The following is an 18,303-nucleotide window of genomic DNA, read 5'->3' as shown; positions in this document are numbered from 1 at the left end:
AAAATAATCAAATAGATTAAGTACACAATACTCAAAGTTTGATGAAAACTACTACTAACTTAACTTTTTTAAGTTGGTGTAACTTTGTTTGCTTTTATGAGTAATTTGTACTAAAAAGTTTGGATTAAATTGAACTATACTAGTTTTTGGGTAACTTAAAAACATAAATTAGCTGTAACTTCATAAAATTTAATTATTTTGTGATTAAAACCTTGTTTCTATTGTTTCAAAAAAGGTACAATTTACAACTAAAATATAAAACATACTGTAATATTTTATGTTTTGTGTATATGTTTTTCGTAATTTATTTTACTTATTAATTTGTAATTTTATTTTAGCCCTATAGTTTCCTATCTGGTTTAAATAAATTAATAATAAGTTATGTTAGATTATAAACATATGCTCATAGCAGGCGGCATGGTGGCTAATTGGTTAACATGCCTCCTAGTCCAGAGATTGTGAGATCGAATCCGGCCCTTTGGCCTTCCTGGCTGGAGGTTGCATGTTCTCTATGTTCCTGCGTGGGTTTTCTCCGGGTACTCCAGTTCTTCTCCCACAAAAATATATAAAATATATAAAATATATATATATATACTTAACACTTAATTGTCCCTAGATTGTCTGTGTGCCCTGCGATTGACTGGCAACCAGTTCCCTTCCTGAAGACAGCTGGGATAGGCTCCAGCATTCCAGGGATTCTTGTGAGAACACTGTGTACTAATGGTTTGGACTTCTGTTAGTGAGTAACTGGGAATAATGAAGTTGCTGTTACAGAAAGCTTTTAAGTAACTATGTATCAAAAAAAGTAATTTTAGTGTAATCAAACCAATCAATCAAAAAGTTTTGCAAAACTTGAACTTTTGAGTTAATCAACTCGAAAAAAGTAAAGCTAAAATAAAAAAAAAGTGAGGCAACCGATTACCTAACTTTAAAAAAAGATTTTTTTTTAGCTCTGTTAACTTGTGTTGCATAAAAATAACAGACAAAATGTGGACTGACTTTTTGGGGCAATGGGGTCGTCCTCTGATGTCGCCCCTTTTTGTCCAAAATGAAAACAAAAAACAAGCCTAAAACCACCAGTGTGAGTCTTTTGAGAGGGGAACTTGTGGTGCAGGCATACGTTTGAAGTCCAGAATTAAAAGATGCTGTATGTGCCAATTTAAAGCCCGGTTTACATGGCAGCAGAATTTGCCCGATTTTAGCCCCGACTTTCCCCTCCCGACAATCGTAAGGACACGGCGATCCCCAAAAGATAATCTTAACAGATATTCCTGCTGTGTGTGGTGTGTTCGGACTGATATTGGCCATTTGGACGTTTTGGCCAATTCAATCTCAAATCGGGGATATGCAACATGATGGATTGTTTTGGCCCGATTTCGCACCGTGTGTGGTGTGGCCTGAGTACAAATGAGCATGCAGCCTGTAGACAGTGATATGCAGCCAATCAGAAAGCGAGGCGGAGAGGAAGGATGGTGGGAAATCCAAAATCAAAACAGTCATTGCGCAACAGAAAGTCTCTCTCTTTATGTCGTTTAAAGGGGAAGTCAACCCAATTTTCTTAAAACATAATTATGTTCTATGCAACTACTCTAAATATGAGTTAAGCAGCAAGATATCGGAAGGCAGCCATTTTGCCAAATGACGTCACAGTTGCTGAGGTCTCAGGTAACAATCAATCACGGCTCAGCTTCAGATAACAGGTGTGAGCTGTGATTGAGCCCTGAGCAACTCTGATGTCATCTTCAGTGGACAGCAAGTGGCAAAATGGCCGCCCCCTGAGATGGATAAAAACGGCGGGAATATAACTCATATTCCACAAATGTAATATTAATCAGAATGTCATGTTGTTAAGAAATGTTTAATGTTCCCCTTAAAGGACAAACCGGTAATAGGGCTCAACATTCTTAAATAATGAACATGTTCACTATTTACAACGAAAAAATGTCATGTGTGTGGGAGAAGCCGAGGTCTCCTGAGCGAGTCGCTTCCGTTGACTGCGACGTGAACGGAATGTAGCCAATCAAAGAAGCTCTCTCACTGATTATTTTCCAAAGCAGACATTACCAACGCTCCCGTCTCCGGGCCCTCTTTGGAATCATTCGGCAGCCATCGGCGCAATCCGGAAGTGCCTGGTGGCCTTTGTGTAAGTGAAGTCACGTGTGATCACATGAGCGCTTTACCTCTGAGGACTGGATTCTTGACCAGTGGTGGAAGATAATCTTTATGTGTGTGGGGGAGCTGTGATGAGACCACACGCAAAACTGTTAAATGTCCGATTTTTTTTTTTTATCTCTATGTATGGAATCTGACAATCCGACTACTTCTCCTCTCTCATTCTTCTGCTCTTATTACAGAAGCTGCTTGTTATTTTGGATTATGTGTCACCAAAAAAGTCACACGAAACCAAAGGAAGGACAAAATATGTTAATCTTTTGATGCTCGCTGAGCTGAGGTCATACATCATCATTTTTCCTAACAGCTTAGCAGTGTTCATCTTGGGTTCCAGGACTTAGACTTCGCCTCATATATGACACAAAAGTAATAGTACTAAATAAAAATGGCCACCTCAGTCAGGCTTGTCAGTTTGAGGGTGAGCTTTAGTGTGAGGACTGACCGTTGTTGGAGCGTAACGCCCTGGCCGAGATACCGTTGGTCCCGATAGGGTGGTGTATTCCGGTTCCATCCACAACTCCCGCCTCGCCTGGCTGCTTCAGCAGCTCTGTCAAAGTCCTGAGGAGGAGACGAAGAAGAACATTACATAAAGCAAAAAGGGAAACAACAGAAAAAGTGACAATTACTGTAGAAGATGCTCGAAATTGTAGTGCAGAGAACCTGAGGTTAAAATGGTAAGGAGTACATTTCCAATGTAGACATCATTAGGAAAAATCCAAACAGCCTTTTATATAAGCTGCCCAGTGTTCGTCTATAAACTTCCAGACTCTAACAAAAAGCTCTTTTCAGTTCTCGTCCAAAAAAAGTGAACTCAAAGATGAAAAGGAACAATGAGTTTCCCTTTTTGCCATCTTTTGTTGTTGGACCCGTTTGAACAAGTTCAGATGGGGATGCCTCAAAAGCAAAACATTTGCTGAGGAAAATCTCAAACCTGCAACAGCAGATAAAAGCTGTTTTATAACAGACAGCTCTATTTTAATAAACGTAAATGTTTCATTTGTTGAGTGTGCTGCATCCTGGAGCAACATTTTATAAATAAACACAACTTAATTCACCTGTGTGCTTCCTTTTGAGAATTGCGTCTATTTAGTTGAGTGGACTAACTCCTGTGGACAACTTTGTTCTAGCGTTCGTTCAATACTTGTTTTTATTATACTTTATAAGCTACTACACATTGTGTTCACAAAGTGTTAGGCGTAAACATTTGATTATATAACAAATAGACCGTTTTTTTAAAAAAACGGAACATCTCCAGAATAATATTGCCAAATGAGCATTGCGTCTCAATATTTTGTCCTCCCTTACTTGTGGTAAGGGTTTGTTGATTGGGGTCAGTGAATGATCAGTTTTTCTGAACAAATGTTATTTGTAGTGGCCATCCGTCCGTCCATCCATCCATCTATCCATTCATTCATTCGTCCATCAAATCTATCTATCTATCTATCTATCTATCTATCTATCTATCTATCTATCTATCTATCTATCTATCTATCTATCTATCTATCTATCTATCTATCTATCTATCTATCTATCTATCTATCTATCTATCTATCTATCTATCCGTCTGTCTGTCCGTCTGTCCATCTGCCTGGCCATCCATCCATCCTTCCATCCACCTGTCCATCCATCCATCAATCCATCCACCCGTCCGTCCGTCTGCCCATCCTTCCGTCCGTCCGTCCGTCCGTCCATCCATCCATCCGTCCATCCATCCTTCCATCCATCTGTCCATCCATCCGTCCATCCATCCATTCATCCATCCGTCCATCCATCCATCCATCCATCCATTTATCCATCCATCTGTCCATCCATCCATCCGTCCAGCCATACATCCAGCCATACATCCATCCATACATCCATCTATCCATCCATCCGCCCATCCATCATCCATCCAACCATTCACCCATCCATCATCCATCCAACCATTCACCCATCCATCATCCATCCATCTAACCATCCATCTGTCTGTCTGTCCATCCATCCATCTGCCTGTCCATCCATCCATCCATCCATCCATCCATCCATCCATCCATTTATCCATTTATCGATTTATCCATTTATCCATTTATCCATTTATCCATTCAGCCATCCATCCATCCATCCAACCATTTGCCTATCCATCATCCATCCATCCATCCATTCATCCATCATTCATCTATTTGTCCATCCATCCATCCATCCATCTGCCTGTCCATCCATCCATCCATCCGTCCATCCACCTGTCCGTCCAGCCATCATCCATCCATCAATTTATCCATTTATCCATTCGTCCATCCATCCAATCCATCCACCCATCCATTCGCCTGTCCATCCATCCATCCATCCATCATCTTTCCATCCATCCATCTGTCCATCTATCCATCTATCCATCCATCCATCCATTCGTCCATCCTACCATCCATTCTTCCATCCATCCATCCATCCATCCATCCATCCATCTGTCCGTCCATCCATCCACCTGTCTGTCCATCCATCCATCCGTCCTGCTTGTCCCCAGGTATTTCCAGGTGAAAGGCAGACAACACCCTTGACTAAATTCTGTTATTTTGCTCAACTTTACAATATTTGCCTACATTTCATTTGGCCAGTAACCACCACAATCTCCTTAGTTTACTATTAAAATTTTTGCACAACCCTGTAAAAACTCAAAAATCCTCCCCTGAAATGATGATGCCTGTGGTCATAAGAGCCCTTATCATAAAACATGAGCAAGCGCAGCAGCTAAAAGCTGTCACAACAGTGCGACCTCCAATAGGTAGCCTCGCTCTCACGCCATGACGCCATATCTGCATGCTTTGCCACACACGCTCACCTGCGGCGTGTGAAACCTACATACACAGAGTGCAGAGTACTGTGTAAGTAGGGCCAGTGTAGAGGAGGTTTTTTTTGCTACAAATTGCGGCCTACCTAGACTTATGTCATTTTCTTGTCAGTATATGCACAAAGGTGAATCACAAAGGGCATGTTGTTTAAAATTACTTGAGCCATAAAGAGTCTTTGGAAGAGAGTGGCGCTTGAATCTGACTTACACACATCATCTGAGTTGAAGAAAATGGACAAGAAAAAACATAAACAAATCATTCTTCTTTTGGTAATTTACCTTATAATGTTATTTTCTTGCATCAGTATGGCAAAAATAATGTGCGTTATATTTGACCAATTTGTAGTTGTACATTTTTGTTGCAAGAAATTTTTATAGTTGAATTCTAACAAAGCTTGAATTTTTGTACAAAACTAAACTTACAAAGTATTGCTAAAGAATGACAACTGTATATTCTGGTTTGATTTACATATTGATGGCTACAGGCCGAAACTTTGTGTCTTCAAAACTTTTCAGGAGACCCCCCAAAAAGAGAGCAAAACATTTTCAACCATTTTGATTGATCAATTATTTGTAAAAATAACGTCCACACGTGTAGACTGACCAAAATTATATATTTTGGGGGAAAAAGAAATAAATTACATAATATATATGTAATACCTAATTAATATTTAATTACTTAATAATTATTCAATAACTACATACTTAATATCAAATTGTGACTTATGAGGTTTCCAAAAAGTAAAACGGAATGTGCCTTTCACAAATCAATAACAGTAAAGTAGTGAGTTTCATAATCATCACTGGACTGTACAATAAGAATTGATATTGCAATATTGTTTACAATGCACAAATTTTACGAAAATATCTTTAGGTGTATAGCATCGACGCCTAAGTCATTTTTACATGTGTCACACCCACCCACACAACTTTTGAGGATTACTGCGACCTGGGGGAAAAGAAGAAACATAACTTTTACTACAGTAAGTTCCAAATGACTTGGGTGAGGCTTTTAAAATGTATCATGAATAAAGCAGCTCGCAACTATTCCATGGTCAGTACACAGCAACTCGCTGTCATTTGTGACCTTCCCACTAGATTCATATTTGACATTTGACAGTGACAATGAGCAAACTAGCATGTTTCTTATTGTTATTTTTCTTAGTTGTAAATGACATCTTCTACAAGGACAAATGTCGAGATTGAAGAGTGCAGCCATGAAGAACATAATGCAGTCGCGCTCTCCCTGTGATCTCACTTGCCCTTTGCTCTTTTTCGTCTCGTTAATATCTGTCCACTTCCATTGCATTCCTTCATCTGTCTTCCACTCTTTCCCCCCATCTCTCATTTTCCATGGCAATAAAGGGATCTCTATGGCACTTTCACTCTCTCTCCCCTCCCACTCCCCATGTTTCCATCCCCTTCACGATGCTTAAAAGCGCTTGTTGTTCTCTATCTATGTCCCAGGAAAGATCTTCTTCTTTCCTCCTCTGATCTCATCTGGGCTGTTGTCTCAGCGTTCCACTTCCGACGTCACCCAAAAAGAACCCCTCCTACCCAACCCCATGCTTCATTTTCATTGCTGATGTATCACCCTCGTACCTGTCTGACTTTTTCCATCTTGTCATCTGATTCTGTCCGTTCTGAACTGTCCCAGCAGTGTCTGGACTTTCACTCAAGTTTTGAAGTCACGTTGCTTCTGTCTCGCCAGTATATTTTACCCGAATCTACCTCTGCCTGATACTGCAATAGTGTATTGTCTTTTGTCTTTTCATCCCTTATTTGTTTTATGCTGCTCATATATTATTTTCTGTTCAAAAATGTTAAAATTAACCATCTCATGGCAGCTCAAGACTTTAGATCAGTGTTGTTCATGCCAATAGTTGATACCAAGGAACTTCAAATATTGAATGGCCATAAGGAAGAATTAAAAATTCCACAAGATAAATAAATAAATAAATAAATGTGTCACGATTCATTTGATTGATTGTCTTCTGCTGTGGCTAAAACTACTCAGTCTGCTGCTGCTGGTGGGTTTGTACAAAGCCAATTCCCAAAAAGTTGGGACACTATACAAATTGTGAATAAATTATGTGGAAGTGCCACATTTCAATATTTTGACATAGATGACAGGCCAAAAGTTTAAACTGAGAAAATGTATAATTTTAAGGGAAAAACATGTTGATTGTAAATTTCATCAAATCTAAAAAAATGGGGGACAGGTAGCAATAAGAGGCTGGAAAAGTCAATTGCACTTATAAAAAAAAAAACTGCTGGAAGACCAGTTACCTCTACTGAGGTCCATTGGCAACTTGATTGGAGTATAAAAAGAGCTTCTCGGAGTGGCAGTGTCTCTCAGAAGGCAAGATGGGTAGAGAATTACCAATTCCTCCAATGTTGCGCAGAAAGATAGTGGAGAAATATCAGAAAGGTCTTTACCAGCGAAAAATTGCAAAAAGGTTGAAGTAATCATCATCTACAGTGCATAACATCATCCAAAGATTCAGAGAATCTGGAACAATCTCTGTGTGTAAGGGTCAAGGCCGAAAAAGCATACTGGATGCCCATAATCTTCGGGCCCTTAAACGGCACTGCACCGCAAACAGGAATGCGCACTGTAAGGGAAATCACAGGAAGGGCTCAGCAATACTTGCAGAAAACATTGTGGGGCGCTATATCATACTGACTAAAGAGGACAAGGACAAGCCAAGTTGTTATCAGCACTCAGTTGATAAGCCTGCATCTGTGATGGTATAGGGTGGCATGAGTGCGTGTGGCATGGGCAGCTTCCACATCTGGAAAGGCATCGTCAATGCAGAAAGGTATGTTGAGATTGGAGAACAACATCTGCTCCCATCCAGGCATCATCACTTTCAGAGAAGATCTTGCAGTTCTCAACACGATAATGCCAGACCACATGCAGCACCAATTACAACATCAGGGCTGCGTAGGAAAAGGATCCGGCCGGGTATTGGAATGGCCAGCCTGCAGTCCACTTCTTTCACTTCTAGAGCACATTTGGCGCATCATAAAGGGGAATGTGCATCAAAGAAAACCCAAGACAATTGAACAGTTCGAGAGACGCGTGTTAGACAAGAATGGGACGGCATTCCTATTTCGAAACTTGTCTCCTCGATCCCCAGACGTTTGCAGACAGTTGTAAGAAGAAGAGGGGATGCCTCACAGTGGTGAAAACGGCCTTGTCCCAACTTTTTGGAGATTTGTTGACACCATGGAATTTAAAATCAACATAGTTTTCTCAGTTTAAACTTTTGACTTGTTCTCCATGTTCTATTCTGAATAAAATGTAAAAAATTGCCACTTCCACATAATTGCATAAAATTTTTATTCACAAATTGCATAGTGTAACACATTTTTGGAATTGGGTTTGTAATTAAAATATGTCTCTTTGTATTAATCTACTGTAGTTCTCAAACCTTAACAAAACTTTTTGTATCTGTATCAATAAAGGGAAGACATTTACACAAATAATCATATTATTCACTCTCACACTGTTATTATTATTGTCATATTGATCCATGATAAACTTCAAACCAAAACAGATTGCAATCAACAATCGGCTCAAGTCATAATAATAAAATTAAATCTGCTCAAAACACACCAACTTATTGTTTGCAATGTTATAGACAGTTATAAGACATTAGCCACTAATTAATATCCAAATATTGTTTATATACTGCCTAATGTATATGAGCATATATCATTCAAACAGCCGTATGGCAGCAAAATGATACCTGCAGTGATATTACAGTCGACAGTGTGATAGTTAGTGGCATTTAATCATTATAATATGAAATACTAAAACCTTTTCAGCTTCAATGTCAAACAGCCCTCAGCAGTAGAAGGAAGATGAGCACCAAAGGAACCCTTCGATCACATCTTCAATGTGTGTGATGTTTGAGATGAATTTCATTATAGCTGCGACCGACGTACCAGTTGGTGTTTGAGGCCGTTTGGGAAAAGTTTGCAAGTTAACAAGATCCGGTTTTTATGTGAATTTTGTGAAAATGCGACTTATGCCCGTTTCCATCCGCTCTTCTTTTGCGAATATGCGCCGCGAGATGACGCTGTGGTGACGGAACTTTGTGACAATGGGGAGTTCCAGGTGGGAATGTTGGTTTTGAGGAACTGAACGGAAAAACGGCTTCACTCCCGCATGTAAGTGAAGTGTGTCGTTACATTGAGAGCCGATGTTAATAAAGCCATCTAAAACTGCATTCATGTTTTTTATTTATTTAATTAGTTGTAAAAATAATCGTGTTTCTTCGTCTCCCCAAACATGTCTTATTTTATCATCCGCCATTTATTGTGACTACAAACGTATTATCGGTCAAAACGTGCGACGTGTATCCGGTCTTGTAGTTGCTTATTTGCAAAACCTGTTTCCATCGCCAAAATGCGCATTTCCCTTTTTTCGATACGCTTCAAAAACCACCCCCTCCAAGCGTAAAAACTTTTGTGCAAATGTTGGGCCTTTTTTCGAATGTCTGGCGTTTCCATTCTTGAAAATTCAAAATAAAAATAGGTGGATGGAAACCCACCTTATATCTGCCCTGTGATTGGCTGCTGACCAGTTCAGCACATACGGCTACTTTGCTTCTTGGCCACACTCAACTGTGACATGCTCAAGATAACCTATGACCCTGAGTGTATAGTGTATAACTTTGAATATTTGGGAAAAGCTTTTATTTCCTGCAATCGTCCATTGCTTTGCAACTATATTCAAATCTACTAAAGAATGACAGGATCTCACACTGTTAGAGCACCAAACAAACAATACTTCCCAGGGGCAGTGAGTGTAGTGGCCCAACACTTATTAACTTGCTTGTTGTTGTTATGACGTGACCAAAATCGTGCGCGATTAATCCATTCACCCACATTGCCCTCTCTCATGAGCGTGGTTGAGAGGAAGGCAAACACACTTGAGTTTGTAAATGGCATATCAGAGCGGATGAAGGAGTCAACCACTGTGAAAGCAAACAGCTGCAGCGGTGCAAGTTGTGCATGATCGCAAGATTGTGGGGGCTCGGGCGGCGCATGTTGTGTAACTAAATATGCTCTCCTGTTCTGAATTGCCAAAGATACTAAAAATAAAGTGAGAAAAGCACCCCCTGGTCATTGAATAAGACATTCATTATTGTACACACACACACTAGTTCCTGGGGGGCGTATAATATAACACAGCATTTTGGAGCTGAATCACTCCTCACTGCCACAGCAGGTTAGTGTGGCGTAAACACCACCCACAGATCATTCCAAGGGCCGCTAACCCAACATGGAGGCAGATACACACTCCTGCTGCTTTTATATACAACAGTGGACTCTCCAAGGTCCAACACTATCTGTTCCACCAGAAAACTAATATTCCCAGAGGAAATCATGGAAATGATCCATTCCCGCATCAAAGTGATAAACTTTGGCGTCCACATTTGTCAAAGTAAAATTTAAGCAAAAATACACCCTGCACTGGTCAACAGCCAATCGCAGGGCACGTGAAGGCAGACAAGCATTTACACTCACATTCACTTCAATCAAGTCAGGCAAGTAAAGCACAATAGCTTCAGTGTCTCATAAAACGATCATACAAATGTAAAAACCACCATGGATAATAGTTAGGGAATGGCGAGGACCAGGTATCAGTACTCACGGTGCCCTTTTGTGGCCGTTCTGCAGTCAGCAACTACAAATGAGAAGAATAGAAAATTAACTGCCATTGACGGCTATAGACGTCAAAATTCATTAGAACTATTGCTATTAGTTTCACATTTTTTCCCAATTTTGTTAACAAGAGTATGAAAACCTAAAAAAATATATATTGTAAATTTAGAACAGAAATTTGTGATTAATCGTGAGTTAACTATTGAAGTAATGCGATTAATTACAATTTAAAAAAATGAATCGCCTGGTGCCCCTAATTAAAAAAAAAGAAGGAAAGATTATAAAAAAATTAGGGCAATTAATAATTTTTCAGGCGATTACATTTTTTTATTGTAACTAATCACATGACTTCACTAGTTAACTCAGGAGTAATCACGAATTTCAGATCTGTTCTACATGTACAATACATTTTTTTCTAGGTTTTCATACTCTTGGTAATAAAAGTGGCAAAATTAGTTTTTAGAGGTGTTAATTGTTCATGAAAAATTATGAAGGTATCGCATTAACTCATCACTGCCATTGACGGCTATAGACGTCAAAAATCCATTTGAACTATTTCTATTAGTTTCACATTTTTTCCACTTTTGTTAACAAGAGTATGAAAACCTAGAAAAAAATGTGTTGTACATTTAGAACAGATATAAAATTTGTGATTAATCTTGAGTTAACTAGTGATGTCTGGTGCCCCTAATAAAAAAATAAAAGGAAAGATTATAAAAAATTAGGGGCGTCAGACAATTAAATTGTTTAATTGTAATTAATCGCATGACTTCAATAGTTAACTCACGATTAATCAAAAAATGTATATCCGTTCTAAATGTACAATAAAAAAATTATTGGTTGTCACACTCAAAAAAATGTGAAACTAATAGAAATAGTTCAAATGAATTTTTGACTTCTATAGCCGTCAATGGCAGTGAATGAGTTCATTTTATGTGATTTTAAAGAAAAGTGCTATACTGGGCTATAGAAGTCTGTCTTTGAAATGATCTGTCATTGTTTTTTTGAGCAGATTTTATACCTCAAAAGTGGTATTGGTACTTGGCATCAGTATCAGTGACTGCTCAAGAGTTAAGTATTCATACTGGTATCAGTCTGAAAAAAGTGACATCCAACATCCCTATTACTATTAAAACAAAAATAATTTTAAAAGTTTAATAATGATTTCAAAGGCATACTGTGTCCCTGTAACAGACGTTTCTTATGTATAATTTTAACATCCTAAATTTTCAGATCCTCTATTTCGACATACCTGTATATGCACTATAAATTGACAATAAAGGCTTGCAATTTTATAAAATGTTGATTATTTTTTTCATGTTTAGCATGAACATTTCTCGGCTTGATTTCCTTAGATTATGATTTTGTATTTGCCGGAAGCATTAACTCATTCACTGCCATTGACGGCTATAGACGTCAAAAATTCATTTGAACTATTTCTATTAGTTTAACATTTTTTTTCCACTTTTGGTAACAAGAGTATGAAAACCTAGAATTTTTAAATTGTAAATTTAGAACAGATATTACATTTATGATTAATCGTTAGTTAACTATTGAAGTCATGTGATTAGTTACAATTAAAAAATGTAATCTTCTGACGCCCCTCATCAAAAAAAGGGGCGTCAGATGATTAAAATAGTTTATTGTAATTAATCGCATGACTTCAATAGTTAATCACAAATTTTATATCTGTTATAAATGTTCAATAATTTTTTTTCTAGGTTTTCATAAAAAAATTAAATGAAAATATATATTTTTTTAACTATTAGAAATAGTTCACATGAATTTTTGATGTCTATAGTTGTCAATGGCAGTGAATGAGTTAATTTAAAGGTGTTAGTTCATGAACTATAAATATGTTAGGCGAAGAATAAATAGTTCTTCAATGCAGCAATTAAGTGGTAATTACCGGTATGTATTTAGAAAGAAAAATAACTAGGTCAGGAAAACTTTTAGAAACACGCACTTGCGCAGCATACAAAAAAATTGGAAATAAATAAAAGTATTTAAAACCCATAAACGTTGAAAATGCTGTAAATAAAAAATGCACTTTTCCAATACATTTTTTTGGGTGCGAAAAAGATGCTAAAAAACAAAATTACAGTGCCAGATTTATGTAAATTATTTTTGCAATTTATTTTACTCTGTCAGTCATCATTGCAATGGTTCCGCCGGGCGACAGCCGTGACTATAAATCAACACTGGGCATCAATGTTGTGATGGATAACAATGTGATATGTTGTGGTATTGATATTTGGTCCCAATACTGCCGTTTAGCAAATTCCTGTGCAGTCATCCACTTATCTTCTCTCGCAGTCAATCAGAAGCCCCTCAGTTGCTTTAATTGTTGTAATTGGTAAGTCGATAAAATATTCAGCGTGTGTTTATCTGATATTTGAATTACTATTTTCTAGGTTTACCAAAGCTGCTTGGGAAATCTGTAATGCGATTAACTTGGATTTCTGTCCGTTAAGCTTCCTTTTTTTTCACCATTCTATTGTCAAGCAATTGCAGCTGGTGTTTCTTTATAATAAAGTCCAAGGCAACAGTACAGTCATCACTGTGTGTCTTTTTATCACATGATACTGACCCACCACTTTGGTGAGAAGGAAACCCACAATCACATGTGTTTGGATACACAAAAAAATGCACACACAAGGTCAATTCGCCAAAAGTAGGCTAAATGAACACTCATCATTTCAGAGGGTCTGATACACTGGTCTGTGGGGCAAAGTAACATTTTTACACAAGCACACATAGCACACACAGTTGTGCCAGGGCTGCCAGATAGTGCTCCCTTGTAGGCTTGGTACAGAGCCTGGAACTGTCTCCCACCCTGCTGTATTCCTATTAGAGCTGACAGCTGCCAAATAATGTCCCTTGGCATGGCTGAGTGGCCGCCATTGCCAGGGCCTGTTTGTGCTCATGCACTGTCTCCGAGCCACTTACATGACACACTAGAAGAGATTCCAAAACACGGCCTTCCTTTGGGAGTTAAGCGTTGACCTGAAATTCAACACGCCCTTTCTCCCTGCTAATATTTTGTAGTTTGAACAAACACGATGTGAAGCTGCAATGCTGAATTTCTCATCACACATTTTTGTATAAGAAATGAAACAATTCCTCTAGGGATGTTTTAACTGTAGCTACGTTAAAGCTGGTATCCCACTGAGTGGCAAAGTGTGGATGCTTGAGAACGTGTGAATGTTCGTCAGGCCGCGGCAAAGACGTTCACAAGCAGGTTTAATTGTTGCCAAGATATTTTGAACATGTTCCAAATTTTATGGCAATTTATTTTTATCTTTTTATCAAATCTAGACGAAGAAACAACATGCGCTATGTTCACTCACAAGCCTTCGCCGCTCAGTGAGATAACCCGCCTCAAGATTATGTCAACCTTGCTCCTTACCTCGTCATGTGGAAATGTGTTTTAGTATGAAAGAAAATAAAAAGTATTTGGATATTTTTACCCTTGAAATTTCATTATTATTAGGGCTGGGCAATAAATTGAATTAATTCGATACATCGTCATTTTAAAAATCCAATCGTTGAAAATTTGCAAAATTGTGAAATCGAATTTTGTCTTCTGGATTATTAAAAGCTGTTGTTCTTATGTTCTGTTACATTCAAATGTTTTTGTGAGTTGTAATTTTGCACATGTGGCAAAAATGCTGGATGGGTGGTTTACAAGACACGTTTACAATAGCTACCAACTACTTAATTGTGGCATTTAAGAACCAACTATGAATGTTAAATTTATGTTAAAAATAATTTAGAATCAGTATACATTATTGTTGTCTGAACATTTTGCACAGGAATTATTTTTGAATAAATGTCACCCTGAATAAATGTTTGTTGGATTAATTAGATTAAAATTGATTAAAATCGTAATCGTCCTGAATGACTGCAAAAATAGAGATTTTATTTGTTGGCCATATCGCCCAGCCCTAATTATTATTATATTATATATTATTATTAGTATTATTGATTATACTCCCAAAGTAAAATGTTAATTTCGCCGTTAGCATTTGAATGGGATCCTCCATTGACTTTAGCATTAGGACTAGCGATGTTTTAGAATTGACGCATGTGTGTAATTCTTCTTGTGTGTTTAGTTTGACAGTAAACTCCAACTGGGTTGTCATTAATCAGCTCACATACACTTCACATTTGCTCCGCAAGCGAGCGAGTAACATCGATGATGTGTACACTGTGCGACTGTTGGTGCTCGCTGAGGTTGCTAAATAATGGCCTTTTCCGCTTAATTAAGGCTCGTTTATGGTGTATTAGACGCACGATGGGAGTTCAGTGATACACTCTCTGGTTACCTACATAAGAAATATTTTCTTAACGGATTTGCACGATTCACATAAGTCACCTATTTTGGTTTCAAATTGGCAAATGGCGCCCAAAGGTTAGTGATGTGCATTAAACTGTGTATGTTTCAAATCAGTACCACAGAATGTTACTTTTCGATAAAGTTTATTCCACATTCGCCCCCCCTCCCTCAATGGTTGCATCTTGTTGTGACAAAATGGCAAAAAGAAGCCAGCATGCTGCAGGCCTAGTGAACAAGTTGCTGGCAGGCTTTCAGTGCTGTGAAGGCGGTGTTGGTAAAGATGATGTCACAGAAAATACCATATGTCACATTCTGAGTCACTGCCCCCACTCATTATTTTTAGGGATTGGGACTATTTTAGAAACAACAGAAAGCACTCACAAAGATTCATTTTGCTCAAGGGATTTGTTCTCAAACATGCAGCGGTGTGACGCACACACAGCCCACGCATGATTTTGCCTACACGTACACACACACACACACGCAATCCTAGACATGCACAAATGCACAACACACACACACACACACACACGCGTTTGTCAGCAGGAAAATCAATCATATTGCCAGGCCATCGGCATTATTCATGATAATCAATAATGCTGTGATGATGCTGCGATACACCATCATCCATCACTATACAGGATTACATAGATCTGTTTTGATCAGGTCTGCATTGCTGTCTTAACTGCTTAAATAACTCACCCATAAAGCCATATACATACTGTGGGATGGCAAATGTCAATACACAATGACCTTATATATTATTTGTCTCCAATCAGTTACCTCTGTCACAAATATCCGCATCCTATGTAACCCCATAATTGTAATAAATAAATAAATTAACCAATTAATTAATTGTACTAGCCATTATTACACAACCTTGATGTCTTGAGTTATTAGGAGGATAAAAGGTAACTACCAGTTCAATCATCATTTAGTATTATGATGTTAATTCAGCATCCAAATTCAGCATGAACAATTACTGTATATAACCTTAGCATATATATGATCAATTTCTCATAATACGTAGTAGGTCAGCGACAATACCATCAAAGGCAATGCATACGCATTGGAAAAAAAGTCATGTTGAGCTCCAACAAACCTTTCTTCATAATTTGCTTTATTGATATAAACAGAGGAATATCTTATAAGAAGTACCAGAAATAAAAAAGGAAACATTTTCAACAATCTAATTAGTCATAATTAGTGCTGTCAAAGTTAAAGCGTTAACTGATTAATTAATCACAAAAATTATCGCATTAATCATGAATTAACACAGATTAATCGCTATTGATTTTTACCATAGTTTATCCTTTAGCGTGGCACCGGATGATAATTACATGCATTAAAGTAAAGCATTTAATACATGTTGTGCGTATCACATTTATAATATTTGTTCATGTCAAAATATTGGGGTCATTTTTTCCCCATTTCAAATGATGCAAGTAATTAACTGATTAGGAAAAAGAGGAGGATGAGCGTGTGCAGTGGATCCAAAAATGTTGAAGACGTCCCCATAATATTAAATGTCAAAAGAATTAACACATAACCCGGTGCTCTTCAAATTTGGTGGGGAATATGTTTTTGATAAAAAAGCCTTTTCATCAATTCACTGCCATTGGCGCCTATAAACGTCAACATTTTATTTTAACAATTTTTATTAGTTTAACATTTTTTTCCACTTTTGATAACAAGAGTATGGAAACCTATAAGCCATAATCTTTAAAAGAAAAAAGAAAAATAGAAAAGATTATTAAAAAATTGGGGGCATAATTGTAATTAATCGCATGACTTCAATAGTTAACTCACGATTAATCACAAATTTTATATTGGTTCTAAATGTACAATAATGTTTTCTAGGTTTTCATACTCTTGTTAACAAAAGTGTAAAAATTATAATAATAATAATAAATATATAATTAATAATAATTCTATTAGTTTAACTTTTTTCCCCTCAATTTTGTTAACAAGAGTATGAAAACCTAGACATTTCTTTAAAATAATCTTAGAAAAAACCCCGATTATTACAAATTAGGGGCATCAGGCGATTAAATTATTAAAAATTAGGGGTGTCAGGCGATTCAAATTTGTAATTGTAATTAATCGCATGACTTAAGTTAACTCACGATTAATCACAAATTTGATAATTTTATATGTTCTAAATGTACAATAATTTTCTTCTAGGTTTTCATACTCTTGTTAACAAAAGTGAAGAAAAAAAAAGTTAAACTAATAGAAATAGTTCAAATGAATTGTTGACTTCTATAGCCGTCGATGGCAGTGAATGAGTTAAGCGGTTAATCGTGATTAATCAAAATTCTAAGATGTGATTAATCTGATTTAAAAATTTAATCGTTTGATAGCTCTAGTCATAATAATACAAGAACTCTATGGGAGGGGTGTCAGTGTTTGCATACATAATAATGCCATGATGTATTCATTTAACAATATGTTTGATATTGTGATTGCATGCACCACCTTTTTCTGTCATGGCATTTAACAGCCAACTATAATGCTGAGACTTTAGAAACCGAATTCTCACTCTGCAAAGATTCACCACATATCAGCCATGAGGATCAACATCTGAACCATCCATCGTTCTGACATGACTTTTGAAAAGATCAATTCTCCCTTTCATTCCTTTTATGAATGCACATGCTTGGCCCTCATACACAGGCTGTACATGTCATGTCAAATGCGTCAAAGTCAGGGCCAGAGTGATGAATTAGTAGCCCCACGACGCTCTGTCATCCGTGCACTGTGGGAGACACTGGATGGCCAAATGCAGAGTTAAGTGACCTTGGATTACAACCTCGGGCACCGATGCATGTGACTCGCATGAGTTATTCACCCAAGGCGGGCTTTTTAAATGAAGGTGAGACACAGGCAGAGAAAAGGATGCACGTGAGATCAGACCGGAGAGAAGGGATGTGGCGGTCTCCCAGACTGCTTCTATTTGGGGTTGAGGCTGGTTAGCAGGCAATGTGAACTAAAAATGAACTTTCAAGCCGCTTAGCTAGTATTCCCATAATGTTCGATTTCCACTTTAAAACAATGCCGCTTTTTGTCATAAGTATTGCGCATGCTGTTGCTGCAGTAAAAAAAAAAAGAAAAAGAAAAAAAAGATGCTATGTAATGTGGTGAAAGAGAGAGCAGGCTCACACACAAAAGAAGAGCAGTCAAAATGACTCAGCAGCCAACCTGTGTTTAACTCATAGCACACATTCACACATGCACACATATTGCCTTCACGGTGCGTTTACCTCAAAGTTCTGCAAAGGCGCTAGAAAGA

The 18,303-nt window shown here is 37.6% G+C and overlaps 1 protein-coding gene across 2 annotated transcripts in view; it reads right to left on the bottom strand.

Annotated features, from left to right (window-relative positions):
- The window catches only part of LOC147182510 (protein shisa-8), a 91,054-nt gene that overhangs the window by 47,539 nt on the left and 25,212 nt on the right, over positions 1 to 18,303 (bottom strand). For both annotated transcript variants that reach the window (XM_086098717.1, XM_086098798.1), the window contains exon 3: positions 2,615 to 2,730. In XM_086098717.1, coding sequence (XP_085954843.1) covers positions 2,615 to 2,730 — 116 coding nt within the window. The remainder of the gene's footprint in view (positions 1 to 2,614; positions 2,731 to 18,303) is intronic.

The sequence above is a fragment of the Leptonotus elevatus genome, chromosome 1, assembly GCF_054856555.1.
Source record: "Leptonotus elevatus isolate MCC_2025b chromosome 1, RoL_Lele_1.0, whole genome shotgun sequence".
In the NCBI taxonomy this organism is placed as follows: Eukaryota; Metazoa; Chordata; class Actinopteri; order Syngnathiformes; family Syngnathidae; genus Leptonotus; species Leptonotus elevatus.
This window is presented reverse-complemented; position numbering and strand designations above follow the sequence as displayed.